The sequence below is a fragment of the Oncorhynchus kisutch genome, linkage group LG11, assembly GCF_002021735.2.
Source record: "Oncorhynchus kisutch isolate 150728-3 linkage group LG11, Okis_V2, whole genome shotgun sequence".
Classification (NCBI taxonomy): Eukaryota; Metazoa; Chordata; class Actinopteri; order Salmoniformes; family Salmonidae; genus Oncorhynchus; species Oncorhynchus kisutch.
This window is the reverse complement of record NC_034184.2, coordinates 39,621,435-39,636,780: the sequence shown is the minus strand read 5'-3', so window position 1 is coordinate 39,636,780 and position 15,346 is coordinate 39,621,435. Positions and strand designations below refer to the sequence as shown.

The 15,346-nt window shown below is 44.8% G+C and overlaps 1 protein-coding gene across 5 annotated transcripts in view; it reads left to right on the top strand.

Moving 5' to 3' along the window:
• LOC109898846 (latent-transforming growth factor beta-binding protein 1) overlaps positions 1–15,346 on the top strand; it is a 128,290-nt gene that overhangs the window by 100,128 nt on the left and 12,816 nt on the right. For 3 of the 5 annotated variants that reach the window (XM_031835757.1, XM_031835756.1, XM_031835754.1), the window contains 6 exons: positions 3,404–3,526; positions 4,270–4,395; positions 6,882–7,010; positions 9,166–9,288; positions 9,443–9,574; positions 10,655–10,783. In XM_031835757.1, the coding sequence (XP_031691617.1) occupies positions 3,404–3,526; positions 4,270–4,395; positions 6,882–7,010; positions 9,166–9,288; positions 9,443–9,574; positions 10,655–10,783 (762 nt within the window). The remainder of the gene's footprint in view (positions 1–3,403; positions 3,527–4,269; positions 4,396–6,881; positions 7,011–9,165; positions 9,289–9,442; positions 9,575–10,654; positions 10,784–15,346) is intronic. The other 2 variants (XM_031835755.1, XM_031835758.1) reach the window with 2 other exon arrangements.

Below are 15,346 nucleotides of genomic sequence, written 5' to 3'. Positions count from 1 at the left end.
TGGATGATATCATAGTTTAGAGAGAATCACCATTTTGTCCAAACTGAATTAGCCACTGGTTAGAATCTTCCAGAAAACCCATAAATGTAAACAGCATAATAGCGGCAAAGAGCGAATGCCGTTGAAGTAAGCACATATTACCTCATAATCACTTATTTGTTTGGGCACTGTTTGTATATGTGACATAATGAATGACTCTGCCTGTCTAAGACAGTCAGTTTAGCACAGCGAAGCACTTTTCCCGAACTTTTCCCACAGTGTCTTTAATGCCAGTCACAAGGCGCCTTGCTTAAGATGGAGACCTTGTAGTGCAGGTTTATAAATCATTCAGAATTGGCCTGGCAGCGCTCGACCTTTTCAGCTGACCGTTGTGCCCACAGTGAAGCTATTGGGCCCTGCTAAATAAATGATGGAATTTCAGTAATCACCCTGGGCTGTTTGGGGTAATGAAAGTATATGAAACCCTTAAGAGTTGCGGTATATCAATATCTCGTCATCTTTCTCCCAATACGCCGCATCAATATCTCTCGCTGTTTACCTGGCCCACCTCTTGCACCTGAAATGAGAATAATCTTTTCCCCGCTACCTTGCTCTTGGAGTCTGTGTATCAAAGTGTGAGGCGATTCAACCCCAGGAAAACTTGAAAATAGAATATATGTTCAGGAAACTTTTTATATACATGCTTTTACATTTGTAGCACAAACCATTTTTTTGAAAATCATGAGGAAAGTGTCCATTTTAGGCCCTTTTTAGACCTAGACATGCCTCCTGTAAAACACTATGATCTGTGAACATTACATGATACAGACAACATCTTGGTCATTATACTCTTATAGTGTGCAAATATGGAGGATGTCTAGATTCTGAGCCCACTAGCTTGTAGAGTATATTGTTTAAAACAATATGTATACAAATTAGCACAATAAAAAAGGGTACTTTGAGATATTCCTATCAATATGTTAATTTTTGATAAATGAATGTGAAAAATACTCCCTATTTGAGAGCACACCATATGATGAAACCAAGATGTTGTCTGTATTATGTACGGTTCATGGATCATAGGGTCTTAGAAGAGACACGTATAGGTTTAAAACAGGTGGACAATTGCCACTTTCATCAGGATATTCAAAATGTTTTTTATATTGTTTGCATACATAACATCCTTCCTCCCTATTATTTCTTAAGTTAATAGATTCTCTATGGTGTGGACAGCACTAGCATTCAAGATGCGGTAGAAAGGCCAACATCATTGACAATTCCTTGAACACAGCTTTCGCATTTAATTCACATTATTTCAAGTATTATTATTCCAAAAATGGTATGTTATGCCTCTTTTCAGCCTCAAATGGGAACGGGCCGTGTTTGATGTTATTGACTTTTAGTGACGCACCTCAGAATCCTCAATGTAGCATCTGAACTAGAGGTCGACCGATTAATCGGAATGGCCGATTAGTTAGGGCCGATTTCAAGTTCTCATTACAATGGGAAATCGGTATTTTTGGACACCGATTTGGCAATTTTTAAAAAATATATATTTTTTACACTTTTATTTCATCTTTATTTAACTAGGCAAGTCAGTTAAGAACACATTCTTATTTTCAATGATGGCCTAGGAACTGTGGATTAACTGCCTCGTTCAGGGGCAGAACGACAGATTTTCACCTTGTCAGCTCAGGGATTCAATCTTGCAACCTTACAGTTAACTAGTCCAACGCTCTAACCACCTGCCTCTCATTGCACTCCACGAGGAGACTGCCTGTTACGCGAATGCAGTAAGCCAAGGTAAGTTGCTAGCTAGCATTAAACTTATCTTATAAAAAACTATTAATCAATCATAATCACGAGTTAACTACACATGGTTGATGATATTACTAGTTTATCTAGCGTGTCCTGCATTGCATATAATCGATGCGGTGCATATCGTTGCTCCAACGTGTACCTAACCATGAACATCAATGCCTTTCTTAAAATCAATACACAGAAGTATATATTTTTAAACCTGCATATTTAGCTAAAAGAAATCCAGGTTAGCAGGCAATATTCACCAGGTGAAATTGTGTCACTTCTCTTGCGTTCATTGCACGCAGAGTCAGGGTATATGCAATCAATACACAGAAGTATATATTTTTAAACCTGCATATTTAGCTAAAAGAAATCCAGGTTAGCAGGCAATTCTCTTGCGTTCATTGCACGCAGAGTCAGGGTATATGCAACAGTTTGGGCCGCCTAATTTGCCAGAATTTTACGTAATTATGACATAACATTGAAGGTAGTGCAATGTAACAGGAATATTTAGACTAATGGATGCCACAACCTTAGATAAAATATGGAATGGTTCCGCATTTCACTGTCTTGTTTTCGAGATGATAGTTTCCGGATTCGACCATATTAATGATCTAAGGCTAAGTCTATGATTTGATAGAGCAGTCTGACTGAGTGGTGATAGGCAGCAGCAGGCTCGTAAGCATTCATTCAAACAGCACTTTCGTGCGTTTTGCCAGCAGCTCTTCGTTGTGCGTCAAGCATTGCGCTGTTTAAGACTCCCGAGATTAGTAACCGATGTAAAATGGCTAGCTAGTTAGTGGGGTGCGCGCTAATAGTGTTTCAAACGTCACTCGCTCTGAGACTTGGAGTGGTTGTTCCCCTTGCTCTGCATGGGTAACGCTGCTTCGAGGGTGGCTGTTGTCGTTGTGTTCCTGGTTCGAGCCCAGGGAGGAGCGAGGAGAGGGACGAAGCTATACTGTTACACTGGCAATACTAAAGTGCCTATAAGAACATCCAATAGTTAAAGGTATATGAAATACAAGTGGTAGAGAGAGAAATGTCCTATAATTCCTATAATAACTACAACCTAAAACTTCTTACCTGGGAATATTGAAGACTCATGCTAAAAGGAACCACCAGCTTTCATATGCTCTCATGTTCTGAGCAAGGAACTTAAATGTTAGCTTTCTTACATGGCACACATTGTACTTTTACTTTCTTCTCCAACGCTTTGTTTTTGCATTATTTAAACCAAATTGAACATGTTTCATTATTTATTTGAGGCTAAATTGATTTTATTGATGTATTATATTAAGTTAAAATAAGTGTTCATTCAGCATTGTTGTAATTGTCATTATTACAAAAAAACTCAAAACAAATCGGTATCAGCTTTTTTTGGTCCTCCAATAATTGGTATCGGTATCGGCGTTGAAAAATCATAATCGGTCGACCTTTAATCTAAACATTCCAAATGTCATGTCATATATTTATTTTATTGTATATAACTGCCTTAATGTTGCTGGACCCCTGCCTTGGCAGCAGCTAATGGGGATCCTGAATAAATATAAAATCCTTACTGCTTTTGTTTGATGATTTGTATGCTAGTTTTGCCCTAACAGTGCTGTGTGTTGTGCCCCAGATGTGGATGAGTGCCAGGATGAGCAGGTGTGTACCAGGGGGCACTGCCAGAACACTGTGGGTTCTTACCTGTGTAACTGTGGGCCGGGCTTTAGGGCCTCCCCGGCGGGGGACCAGTGTGACGGTAAGACTCTTACTACCCTCTGACTCTTACCATTACACACTGACTTACACCGTTATACGCTGACTCATACCATTGTACACTTACTCATACAATTACACCCTCACGTTCAGAACTGCACACTGTCTCATGCGGTACAATGTCCTGCTGTGCAGTGGATGTTTTGGGACACTTTGCAGTTAACTGTGTTTAGAGAGATCTGAAAAAAAGTTCTTAAAACCACTTGGTTCTGATAATGATTCTGAAGATTGCATTTTTGGACTCAGCATCAGCAAATACAGTATCAATATTATGTACATTGTTAATCTAGTTGAATGTATTTTGAATCATGGAATGTACAGCATCAATCCACCAATCTATTTATAACACTCTCTTCCTTTTGATTGTTGAACTTGTGTTGCTGTCAGATGCTCAGGTTTGTTGATGGTTCAGGAGTTGATTTTCTGTTTGATGAATCCCACCAACCCCTCATAGAATCTACCTTAATTAAAACCCTAAAATAGACTCACCCTCCGCACTCATATCATCTATCTGCCCATAAAGCATAGTGTCTGTGTTTTGGTCCATGTATGTGTGTGCGCGTACGTGTGTGTGTGTGCGTTCGTGCGTGCGTGCGTGTGTGCGTGCGTGTGTGTGTGTGCGTGCACATTATGTGCATCTTTATGTGTATTTGTGTGTGTTCACACTTACAGTATGTGCGTGTGTGTGTGTGTTGCCTGCATTGAGAGCTGTACCTGTGGTTGCAGATGTGGATGAGTGCCAGGAGCTGACCATGCCCTGTGACAGGGTGGGCCAGTGTGTCAACAACATGGGCTCCTACCACTGCAGCTGCCCCCAGGGCTACCAGCAGATCAACGGCACCAGCTGCCTAGGTATAGGTCACTCGCTCCCTCACGTTCTTAAAACGTACATGCAAAGACGTACACGCACACACGCACACACGCGCGCGCGCACACACACACACACACACACACTCACGCACGCACGCACGCACACACACACACACACACACACACACACACACACACACACACACACACACACACACACAGATGCAAACAGACACAAAAACCATGTATTATATATACAGTACCAGTCAGAGGTTTGGACACAACTACTCATTCAAGAGTTTTTACTATTTTATACATTGTAGAATAATAGTGAAGAAATCCAAACCATAAAATAGCACATACAGTCGTATGAAAAAGTTTGGGCACCACTCTGAGGCTGCATAATAATTTACTCTGTCGTCACAGAAAATGATCACAGTGGCATGCCATTCATTTTTAATAAAAGCTGAGTACTGGGGTATTGTCCAGACAAAGATCTTTAGTGTAGCAATATTAAGTTGTATGAAATTAAATCAGATGTGAAAAATAGGCTCTGCAAAAATGTGGGCACCCTTGTCATTCTGTTGATTTGAATACCTGTAACGACTTAGCACTGATTAATTGGAACACACAATTGGTCTGGTGAGCTCATTAAGCCTTGAACTTCATAGACAAGTGCATCCAATCATAAGAAAAGGTATTTAAGGTGGCCAGTTGCAAGTTGTTGTTCTCTTTGACTCTCCTCTGAAGAGTGGCAACATGGGGGCCTCAAAACAACTCTGAAATGACCTGAAAACAAAGATTGTTCAACATTATGGTTTAGAGGAAGGCTACAAAAAGCTATCGCAGACCATTTAAGCTGTCAGTGTCCACTGTGAGGAACATAGTGAGGAAATGGAAGACCACAGGCACAGTTCTTGTTAAGGCCAGAAGTGGCAGGCCAAGTAAAATATCAGAGAGGCAAAGGCGAAGGAGGGTGAGAACGGTCAAAAACAGCCCACAGACCACCTCCAAAGACCTACAACATCATCTTGCTGCAGATGGTGTCATTGTGCATCGTTCAGCGCACTTTGCACAAGGAGAAGCGGTATGGGAGAGTGATGCGGAAGAAGCCTTTTCTGCACACACGCCACAAACAGAGTTGCTTGAGGTATGCAAACGCACATTTGGACAAGCCAGCTTCATTTTGGAGTAAGGTGCTGTGAACTGATGAAACAAAGATTGAGTTATTTGGTCATAACAAGGGACGTTATGCATGGCAGCAAAAGAACACAGTGTTCCAAGAAAAACACTTGCTACCCACAAGCTTTGTGGCCAGTGCCAGTACTGGGAATCTTGTTAAAGTTGAGGGTCGCATGGATTCCACTCAATATCAGCAGATTCTTGGAAATAATGTTGAAGAATCAGTCACAAAGTTTAAGTTACGCCAGGGCGACCCAAAACACTGCTCAAAATCTACCCGGGCATTTATGCAGAAGAACAAGTACAATGTTCTGGAATGGCCATCCCAGTCCCCAGACCTGAATATCATTGAGAATCTGTGGGATGATTTGAAGCGGGCTGTCCATGCTCGGCAACCATCAAACCTAACTGAACTGGAGATGTTTTGTAAGGAGGAATGGTCCAAAATACCTTCATCCAGAATCCAGACACCCATTAGAGGCTATGGGAAGCGTCTAGAGGCTGTTATTTTAGCAAAAGGACACAAATTTTGTTTTGATGCATATTGCACATTTTCTGTTAATCCAATAAACCTAATTTCACTACTGAAATATTAGTGTCCATCAGTTATTTGATAGATCAAAATTAAATTGCTGATCCAAACACCCAATTATTTATAAATGGAAATCATGGAAATTGTCAGGGGTGCCCAAACTTTTTCATACGACTGTATGATTGAATGCCAAGAGTGTGCAAAGCTGTCATCAAGGCAAAGGGTGGCTACTTTGAAGAATAGAATATTATATTAATATTATAATAATATTTGTTTAACACTTTTTTGGTTACTACATGATTCCATATGTGTTGTTTCATAGTGTTGATGTCTTCACTATTATTCCACAATCTAGAAGTAAAAATGAAGAAAAACCCTTGAATGAGCAGCTGTGTCCAACGTTTTAACTAGTGCTGTATATACATGTCTTTTTTTAGGGGATGTACCTACACACACATGAATACACACACATGCAGCTGTACACACCCTCTCACTCATACGTTAACTTGTTCTGATACACACACACACACATCATGTGAGCGTGCCAGAGAAGCTGAGAGGCCAGGTGATGTCAGTCTGATATACCAGGGGATGTCAGACGTCTCTCTTGCCTGTGGTAACGCTGCTGTCGTCCTTCATTGTGTGTGTGTGTGTGTGTGTGTACGTGTGTGTTTGTGTGTACGGAGTAATCAGAGACAGGGGCACCTGCGCAGCTGTTGACAAGCCTCTTGCCTGTATCCACCCCTCCCTCTCTGGTGTGTCAAGTTGAATGACCTCACACCTGTGTCTTGGTCTGGCTGGTTGTCCCCTACAGATGTTGACGAGTGTCTGGACGACCCGGAGCTGTGTTCCCCACACGGGGAGTGTCTCAACGCCGAGGGCTCCTTCTACTGTGTCTGTGAGAGAGGCTTCGCTGCAGGCCAGGACACACACACCTGTGAAGGTACAGTAGGCCACAGAAGAATACGACGCGCCGCGTCTTCCAGTGATCTGTAGTTGTTGTAGCTCTGTCTCTGTGGCCCGAGAGGACTGGTGGTACAGTATATGATACGCTGTTAGAGTGGTTAGGTGTGTTAGGGGGCGGCTCACTGAGTCACTCATTTTGTCACGCGTTCACACGGTCATTCACTCACGTCACTCTCTCACGTCACTCTTTCTTGAGCGTGTGCACACACTATGCACACACATGCAGTGTGTGTAGTACTGGGTAAATGCACATACAGTAAATTCCATTTACGCACCTTTTTTATTTTGCGCAAAAGTTTACCCATTTTTTTTTTTTTACTACTTCAGCACTACACACACACACACACACACACACACAAAAACACACACAGTCATACGTACACAATCTTTCCTCAACACCCGTTGTTAAAGTTGTGGTTTGATTGACAGCAGTCCCATGTTTGGCTGTAGTTTCCTCTGGTTCAACTGATTGTTTATCTGACGTTAGTTGGATGCTTGTCTAACGCCTCCGTATGCTGCCGCCTGGTCCCTCCGCACTTCCGGCTCTGTCTCTCTCCCTGCCGTTGCCTTGATGCTCCTGGAAGAGAGTGGCTTTCAATTCTTTCACATATGGCTCCGGCTATTTTTCCACCAAAGACCTTGATGCCAGGAGTCTTGCCCCATGCCAGGAGTCTTGCCCCATGCCAGGAGTCTTGCCCCGTGCCAGGAGTCTTGCCAGAGTTGTTTTAAATGCCCTTTCCTGCAGTAAAAAACAGAGAAGGAAGCCTTTGAGCTCGCTGTCTAGACTAGGAGGAATATTTTCTGCTGTACTCTGTTACTCCTGATTTATGCAGGAGCTCAGGCTCAGTCAGTGAGGTCCTCCGTGTGTGTGTGTGTGTGTGTGTGTGTGTGTGTGTGTGTGTGTGTGTGTGTGTGTGTGTGTGTGTGTGTGTGTGTGTGTGTGTGCGAGTGTGTGTCTGTGTGATTGTGCGTGCGTGCGAGTGTGTGTGTGTGTGTGTGTGCGTGCGTGCGAGAGTGTGTGTGTGTGTGCATGCGTGCGAGTGTGTGTCTGTGTGTGTGTGTGTGTGTGTGTATGCGTGCGTGCGAGAGTGTGTGTGTGCGTGCATGCGTGCGAGTGTGTGTCTGTGTGTGTGTGTGCGTGCACGGAGTGGCGGACAACATATTCCACACTTACCACTACAATTGACAGTTTTTGGTCCTAATCTGCAGTCATCCAATTTTCTCTTTTTGTAATTTCACTAATCCCATTACTAAGGAAATTAATTAGTCGGATGCTCCATAGTATGTGAGCATCCTGCATGTTGTGTAAGTCTATAAAGCAGAGTTTACAGCAGATGGCTTTTGCAGGTGTCATCACTGAGACTGAACTACAGACACATGATCCTCCCAAGCTAAAAGGAGGCAAGCAGAGAAATAGCATTTACTGTTAGGGGAGTTCTCCTCTCCTCCCTGTGATATAAACATGTTTTCAGCCTGAACACGGCTCCATGATAGGCCCCCCTGAGGTGGGGCCCCGACCTTGTTTGATCCTGCGAACACGGGCCCAGTGAACCAGCAACAGGACAGGGGCCATAAAACACCTCAGCGCCCCCCAACTCAGCCCCCCCCCCCCTGTTTATATTGGACAAGTAGAACCACAGCTGAGGAGCAGACTGGGACTGAGGCCTGGAACACAATAAAAGCAGAGGGGTCATGGCTCCCTGCTCCTCTACCCAGACCCAAGCTTGGCTTAAGCACCGTAATACCCCCACAGACTGTCCTCCCCTGTAACAGCCAAAGGATGTTCTGACCCCTCGAAGGAGAATGGTTGGGCTTCAGGGAGGGCCTGTTTGACAGCCAGATTGAATTGTGTCCAGTTGAGATCAAGAGGAAGATGTAACCTGCTTTGGCCTGTCCTATCTGCTTCGTGGTTGTCTCTCCCTGTCTCTTTCATCTCTAGGCTCTTATGGCGGGATGCTGTTTCTTTGAGTCTCAGTCAACGGACAATGCAGGGTTTTCAAAGACATCAAAGTCCTTGGACTCCAAGAAAGGTGTTGGATGTTTGTTTCCAACACCCCCTTTGAGAAGGTTTTTGTTGGCATGTGAAGTGGTACATACCGGTATGCCGAGCGTGACTGTGTGTTTCTTTGCAGATATGGATGAGTGCTCGGATGACACCAGGTGTGTTGGCGGCTCCTGTGAGAACAGCCAGGGTTCCTACAGATGCCAGTGTGACACTGGCTACCGCCTGCAGCCAGACACTGACACATGCCTGGGTTGGTAACACAACTACATATCCCATCATTCTCTATACCGATCATGATATCCCGAGGACTGCAATTCAAGCATCGCTATTGTGTTCACTTCAGTGGGGCGTACAGGTGTTTAGCTGAGTGTTGACTGGGGTACTGTGGTGCTGTGCTCTCCCAGATATCGATGAGTGTGCAGAGTTGGGCCAGAATATCTGTGGGGCGTGGCTCTGTGAGAACACAGAGGGGTCCTATAGGTGTGTGGTGGACTGCCCCCCCGGACACGACCGTGGCCCAGAAGGCATCTGTGTTGGTGAGTCAGCATCACGGGGGCATCAAAAAGGAGGACACAGACATGCCAACTTTCCGTTGCTTCAGCTGCTGCCCCATCCAATTCTTTGAAATGCTCATGTGCCAATCAAGTGTCTTACTTTGTGCTTCTCTTCTACCCATCAATGTATCTCATCTTACCCTCCTCCATCCATCCATCCTTTCATCCATCCATCCATCAAAACTCACCTTACTCCCTCATCCATCAACACGCCTCTCCATGCTGTTCCCCATCCATCTTCAAACATTTCTGTTCTGTCCTATCAACTCTGCTTTGTAATAGACACTGATCGCCACAAAGAGTCAACTTGACTTGACCCCTGTACATGTATGGCGGGGGGGGGGGGGGGGGGGGGGGTCGTCTAACGGAGTTGTACTGTCTCTTTGGTCCAGCTAACTAAAGCTGGTTCTCTACGAATTAACTCCACAGAACAGGTCCCTCATTGACCATAGTAACTCACTCTGAGCATCTGTCGTGAGGCAGCAACATTACATCTGTTGCATTTGCTTGTTTGGGAGTCAGGCGGTTGTTTGCACTGTTTGGGTTACACAGTGTTCCAGCTACAGTTTAGAGTGCTCTGTTTGCTCAGCTCAGCCAAGAGGTTTGTGTGTGAAGTGTTTTGTCTATCACTCTCCATGAATTCCCTAGTGTTAATATTTGAGCATTTTTATTATAGTCTTCGCAGGGTGTGGAGTCTGATGTGCACGCACTCACGCGCACACACACGCGCACACACACACACACACACACACACACACTCTTTTTCAGGGTATGGATCTGCCTTTTGTTTATTTAGCTCTTGCCTCTGTGTGTTTGTGGTGTGCTGCACTCTTCTGATTTACCTCAACTCCGGACACATTGTCAGCTTGAACTCTGGATGCTCATACTCGACGCAATGGCACCAATGAGAGATGTGCTTCAAACCTGAGACTAGTTCCACTGCAGCTCAGTGGGTGCTGTTCTGTGGGTCAACTGGTCCTAACTGTGGGACCACCTTTGCCACTGAGACTGTAAAGAAGAGTGACTAACTAGCCCTTGACCCTCCTCCTCCTCGTTTTGCAGATATTGATGAGTGCAACGTCAACGCCACGGTGTGTGGTAACCACGGCTTCTGTGAGAACACGGTCGGTTCCTTCCGCTGCCTGTGTGACCGGGGCTACCAGGAGTCCCAGGAGGGCCTCGGCTGCGTGGGTGAGTAGGAGTGGTGTGTGTGTACTTTACTATGCTTGTAGTACCAAACGTCCTCCCAAGAATAGTAAATCAACAACAATTGAAAGAAGTGAGTACATTTTGCAGGTCCTCACTTGTAAAAAGGCTGTTTTAGGCTTAGCGGTTGTGGTTAGAATTAGGGTTAGGGGTTAAGGTAAGGGTTAGGTTTAGGTTCAGGGTTAGGAGTGAGGGAAAGTAGGTTTTTGAAAAAGAATCAATTGTTGGTCCCCAAAAAGACCTCACAACAATAGTAAGAATTAGATGTGTGTGGGTGTGGGTGTGCGTGGGTGGTTGTGTAGGTGTTGGGGGTGGTTGTGTGGGTGTTGAGGGTGGTTGTGTGGGTGTTGGGGGTGGTTGTGTGGGTGTTGGGGGTGGTTGTGTGGGTGTTGGGGGTGGTTGTGTGGGTGTTGGGGGTGGTTGGGTGGGTGTTGGGGGTGGTTGGGTGGGTGTGGGCGTGGTTGGGTAGGTGTTGGGGGTGGGGGTGGTTGGGTGGGTGTTGGGGGTGGTTGGGTGTCTGGGGAAGGGGAGGGGGTTACAAAAAAGTCCCAGGAGGGCCAGAGAAGGAATGAAGACAGTAGTGTATGACATGGGCATGAATAGGTCTGCTTCTTCATAGAGACCATCTGGTATAGTCTTTAGTACATCGACAGTATGTGCTAGAATATACTGAACAGTTGGCTCCTGCTTTGCCACTGCAAGTTTTAGTTCAAATTATGGTCTATCATTTGATATATTTTTGGTCTGATACTCAGAAGCGCCTATTTCATGTCAGTGCATGCGTGTGCCTTGATGATATAGGTGCTCATTCTTTGCAAGGAAGTTACAAGGCTTTCCTTGAAGGGTCCTGCTGAAAGCACTGGAACACTCTGATGGCTAAAACGTCTGCTCCCGCCTCGAGAACTTCAGCGGGGTTGTCATGCTCACCCCTATTATGGACACGCTGGGTAGTCTGCCATGGCTGTGTCTGCCGTGGCTGTGTCTGCCAACCGAGAATACCGACAGTAACCTTTTAATCTTCAAATGAGATTTATTTTCTGACTCGGTGACAACTGCTGTAGCCGTTTTGCCAATTATAAACATGAAGAGGTCCATGCAAAGCAATAGGAAGCATGATTGAGTGTATTTCCCTGACAGCTTTTTTCCCTCTGAAGTTTGTTGGTGGTGGCAGTGCTAGACACGTATGCGTCATGCGTCATGCTTCTCTTAAAGATAGTATAAGCACTGTAGACATGAAATCATATGTCATGAAAGACCTGAATGTAATGATGTGGTATGGGCCATATTGAGGCAGATTGATGGGACTTTAAATACTCCTGTCCTCTCAAATTTGGACAGTGGTTTCCCTCTCTGCAGGAAAAAAAAAAAGAAAAAAGATGGCAGACGCTTGATTGATGTGACCATTTATTTTCATTCAATTTGAAGGTGTAGCTGGCGTTCTCTGTGATGTTTTAGACATATCCCCACCGTGTCTGCAGTGCTCCTCAGACCCTGGGATTGGAAACGCACCAGAGCTTAGACTCTTAGCCAAGCTGTCTCCCACACATGGGCACACACACTCCGCTGCAGTGAAGGTGATGGAGCCATGAAGCTGTATGGCAGCTGTCTGTCTTTCTGTCGGTGTGAGTCCCGGGCCTCTGGTTCCTGTCTGCTTATCCTCACTGAAGAGAAAGATTGACTATAAGACCTAGATTTGTGTTTACATTTTCTCCATTTGATTTGATTTGTTTCGAGACTGGAGCTGTCTGAATACGATCTATTCACTGAATGTACAAAACATTAAGAACACCTTCCTAATATTGAGTTGCACCCCCTCCTTTTGCCCTAAGAATAGCCTAAATGTATTGGGGCATGGACTCTAGAATGTGTTGAAAGTGTTCCACAGGGATGCTGCCCCATGTTGACTCCAATGCTTCCCACACTTCTGTTAAGTTGGCTGGATGTCCATTGGGTGGTGGACCATTCTTGATACACACAGGAAACTGTTGAGCGTGAAAAACCCAGCAGGGGTACAGTTTTTAGCCTGGCACCTACTAGCCTGGCACCTACCTAGTTCAAAGGCACTTCAATCTTTTGCCTTGCCCATTCACCCTCTGAATGGCACACGTACACAATCCATGTCTCAGTTATCTCAAGGCTTAAAAATCCTTCTTGAACCTGTCTTCTCCCCTTCATCTACACTGATTAAAGTGGATTTAACAAGTGACATCAATAAGGGATCACAGCTTTCACCTGGTCAGTTTGTCATGGAAAGAGTGTTCATAATGTTTTGTACACTCAGTGTAGGTTGCACTCAATTTTCTTTCTTGATGTGATATACTGCATGTGTGGTCGACCAGGTTATTTCTCAGTCAATAGCTTTTTCTGGTCAGGGCCGTGCTGTGGTGGCACCGCTAACTGTCAATGATGCGTGGCTTTCATTTCAGCCTCGGGGCGCAGTGAGAAAAGGTGAGAGTGTTCTGTCAGAAAGTCCATCCCTGCCACCAAATCAAACCATCATCCTGGATTAATGTCTTCCTGAGCCAAGCCAGTGGGCATTGAGGACATTGTTTCGCAGACACAAAGAAAGCCAGTTCTCACTCAATCAGCAGAATGCCATTTTGTTTGTAGCTTTCAATTTCATTCTCATAGTTTGAGGGGGTTTGGGTGAGTGGGGGGATAGCAATCAGATAGAGAGTCAGTGAGTTCATGTTTTGGGACAAGGTGAAGAATGGGAGCTTGTTTGTCTTATTTTTTTTTAACTGGGCCCATGCAGTTTCCATCTTTAAAATGTTCCTCCTACAGGAAGGCCTGTCAGAGGCCTGAAAGTGGGTCACAGGCACTCCGCTATTGAAGCGGATAGAACACTTCCTCCAGCCAGATCTCTCCCCTGACCTGTGCGCGCCCGCACACACACACACACACACACACACACACACACACACACACACACACACACACACATACACATACACGCACTCCACGCAACAAACACACACACACACAGTCATGCAAACTTACACGTATGGTCTCTCTTGCTTTCTCTCTCTCTCACACACACACTCTCCATCTGTACCTTGGCAAGTGTTGGTTGGTCCCACCCCAGCCCTGTACAGCCAGCTGCCTCCATTCTCCTGCCAGCCCATCATTCTGTTGTGTCTTGCACAGATGGGCTCACTTTTCCCCCCGAAACTATTGGAAGTAGTCCACAACCAACCCCTTCTCTCCCCCCGCTCCTCTCCCTGTCTCTGGTTACCCCTAGACAGATGAACCCCTGAGCCTCTGGGATTGTTTGCTGCTTCCCAGATTAAGAGGCTGTTTTGGAGTTTAATGACTTTGTGTTGGGATTCAGTGTTGTTTGGTACATATTCTTCAGACTGGGAATCAGATAACGTAGCTTATCTGTCTGTGTCCTTTCATTTCACAGTTCATGTCATTGAACAGAACTCTCTCTCACTGTCAAGTGATTTAAGTGACACGTTTCATTGACAGTACTCCCTCTCTCTCCCTCTAGTCCAGCTGCAACGTTGATCAAGATCAAGATTCAACCAGCTTTTTCTCATTCTGCTGGACTGGGGTTGGGGTAGGGATATCGGTTGGGGCTGAACCCAGATGGTGACTGTGCAAGGCGAACAAGGTGCTTCAGGGTCACGCCAGACAGACTGTCTTTTAATGAGGGCACTGCGGTGCGGGCTAAAACCAGAGAAGCAGCAGCAGGTTTTAATGTCAGCTAATGAATTATAGATTCTCCTCAGTAGCGGTGTGCTTTGAGTTGAGCGTTGAGGAAGGTTTGTAACTAGAGGCGGGAGAGGAGGAGGGACTTTTTATTTTTTATTTTTGTCTGCTTCCTGCATTGTGTACCTGGCCGTTAATGAGCTTTCCAATCCGTGGCAGCAGATATATGCGGTGGCGGTCATTGTGGAAGGGTATGCCAAGCCATCTGTGCTCTGAATCAAACTATGATACAGTCTCTATGGCTCTTGCGACTGGCTATTTCTGCCCAGTCACATACTGAATTAACAACAATAAAGTTAACTACGCAGGAAAGCATGTTTGCCTCTGCGTGCATAAAAATAAGTTGTATATAGCCATGGAAATAGAGCCAAGGTTAAATCCTTCTTCTAACTAGCCTATCTGTACTATACTGTAACTCAGCATTTCTCTAAGTTTACACATGAAAACATCATTTCCATTGGCTGGGCAGTAGAGATGTACTATATAGCCAAATTGTGGTAAACTTAAATGTGATCGACCGGCTCGATTTGGTCTTATATAGCAACATTTTAAATTGGATACAATTGATTCGGAGCTAGAACATGGTAAACCGTACACTGCAGTTGAGGAACAATGGGAAAGTAATTCTGCTTTGAAAGTTGATACATTTGTAACCTCACTTTTGAGAAAATGGCCCTTGACTGTTTAGGTAAACCTACTGGTGAGCTCTTCTTTGTCTCTTCTTTGTCTTAAAGAGATGGGTGGGCTCTTTAAGGATTCACATGCGGGGCTTAACAGAGTGAGTACGGTAGTGTACTAAACAACCAAAGATTTCAAGTCTAAAGGTTGGTTTAT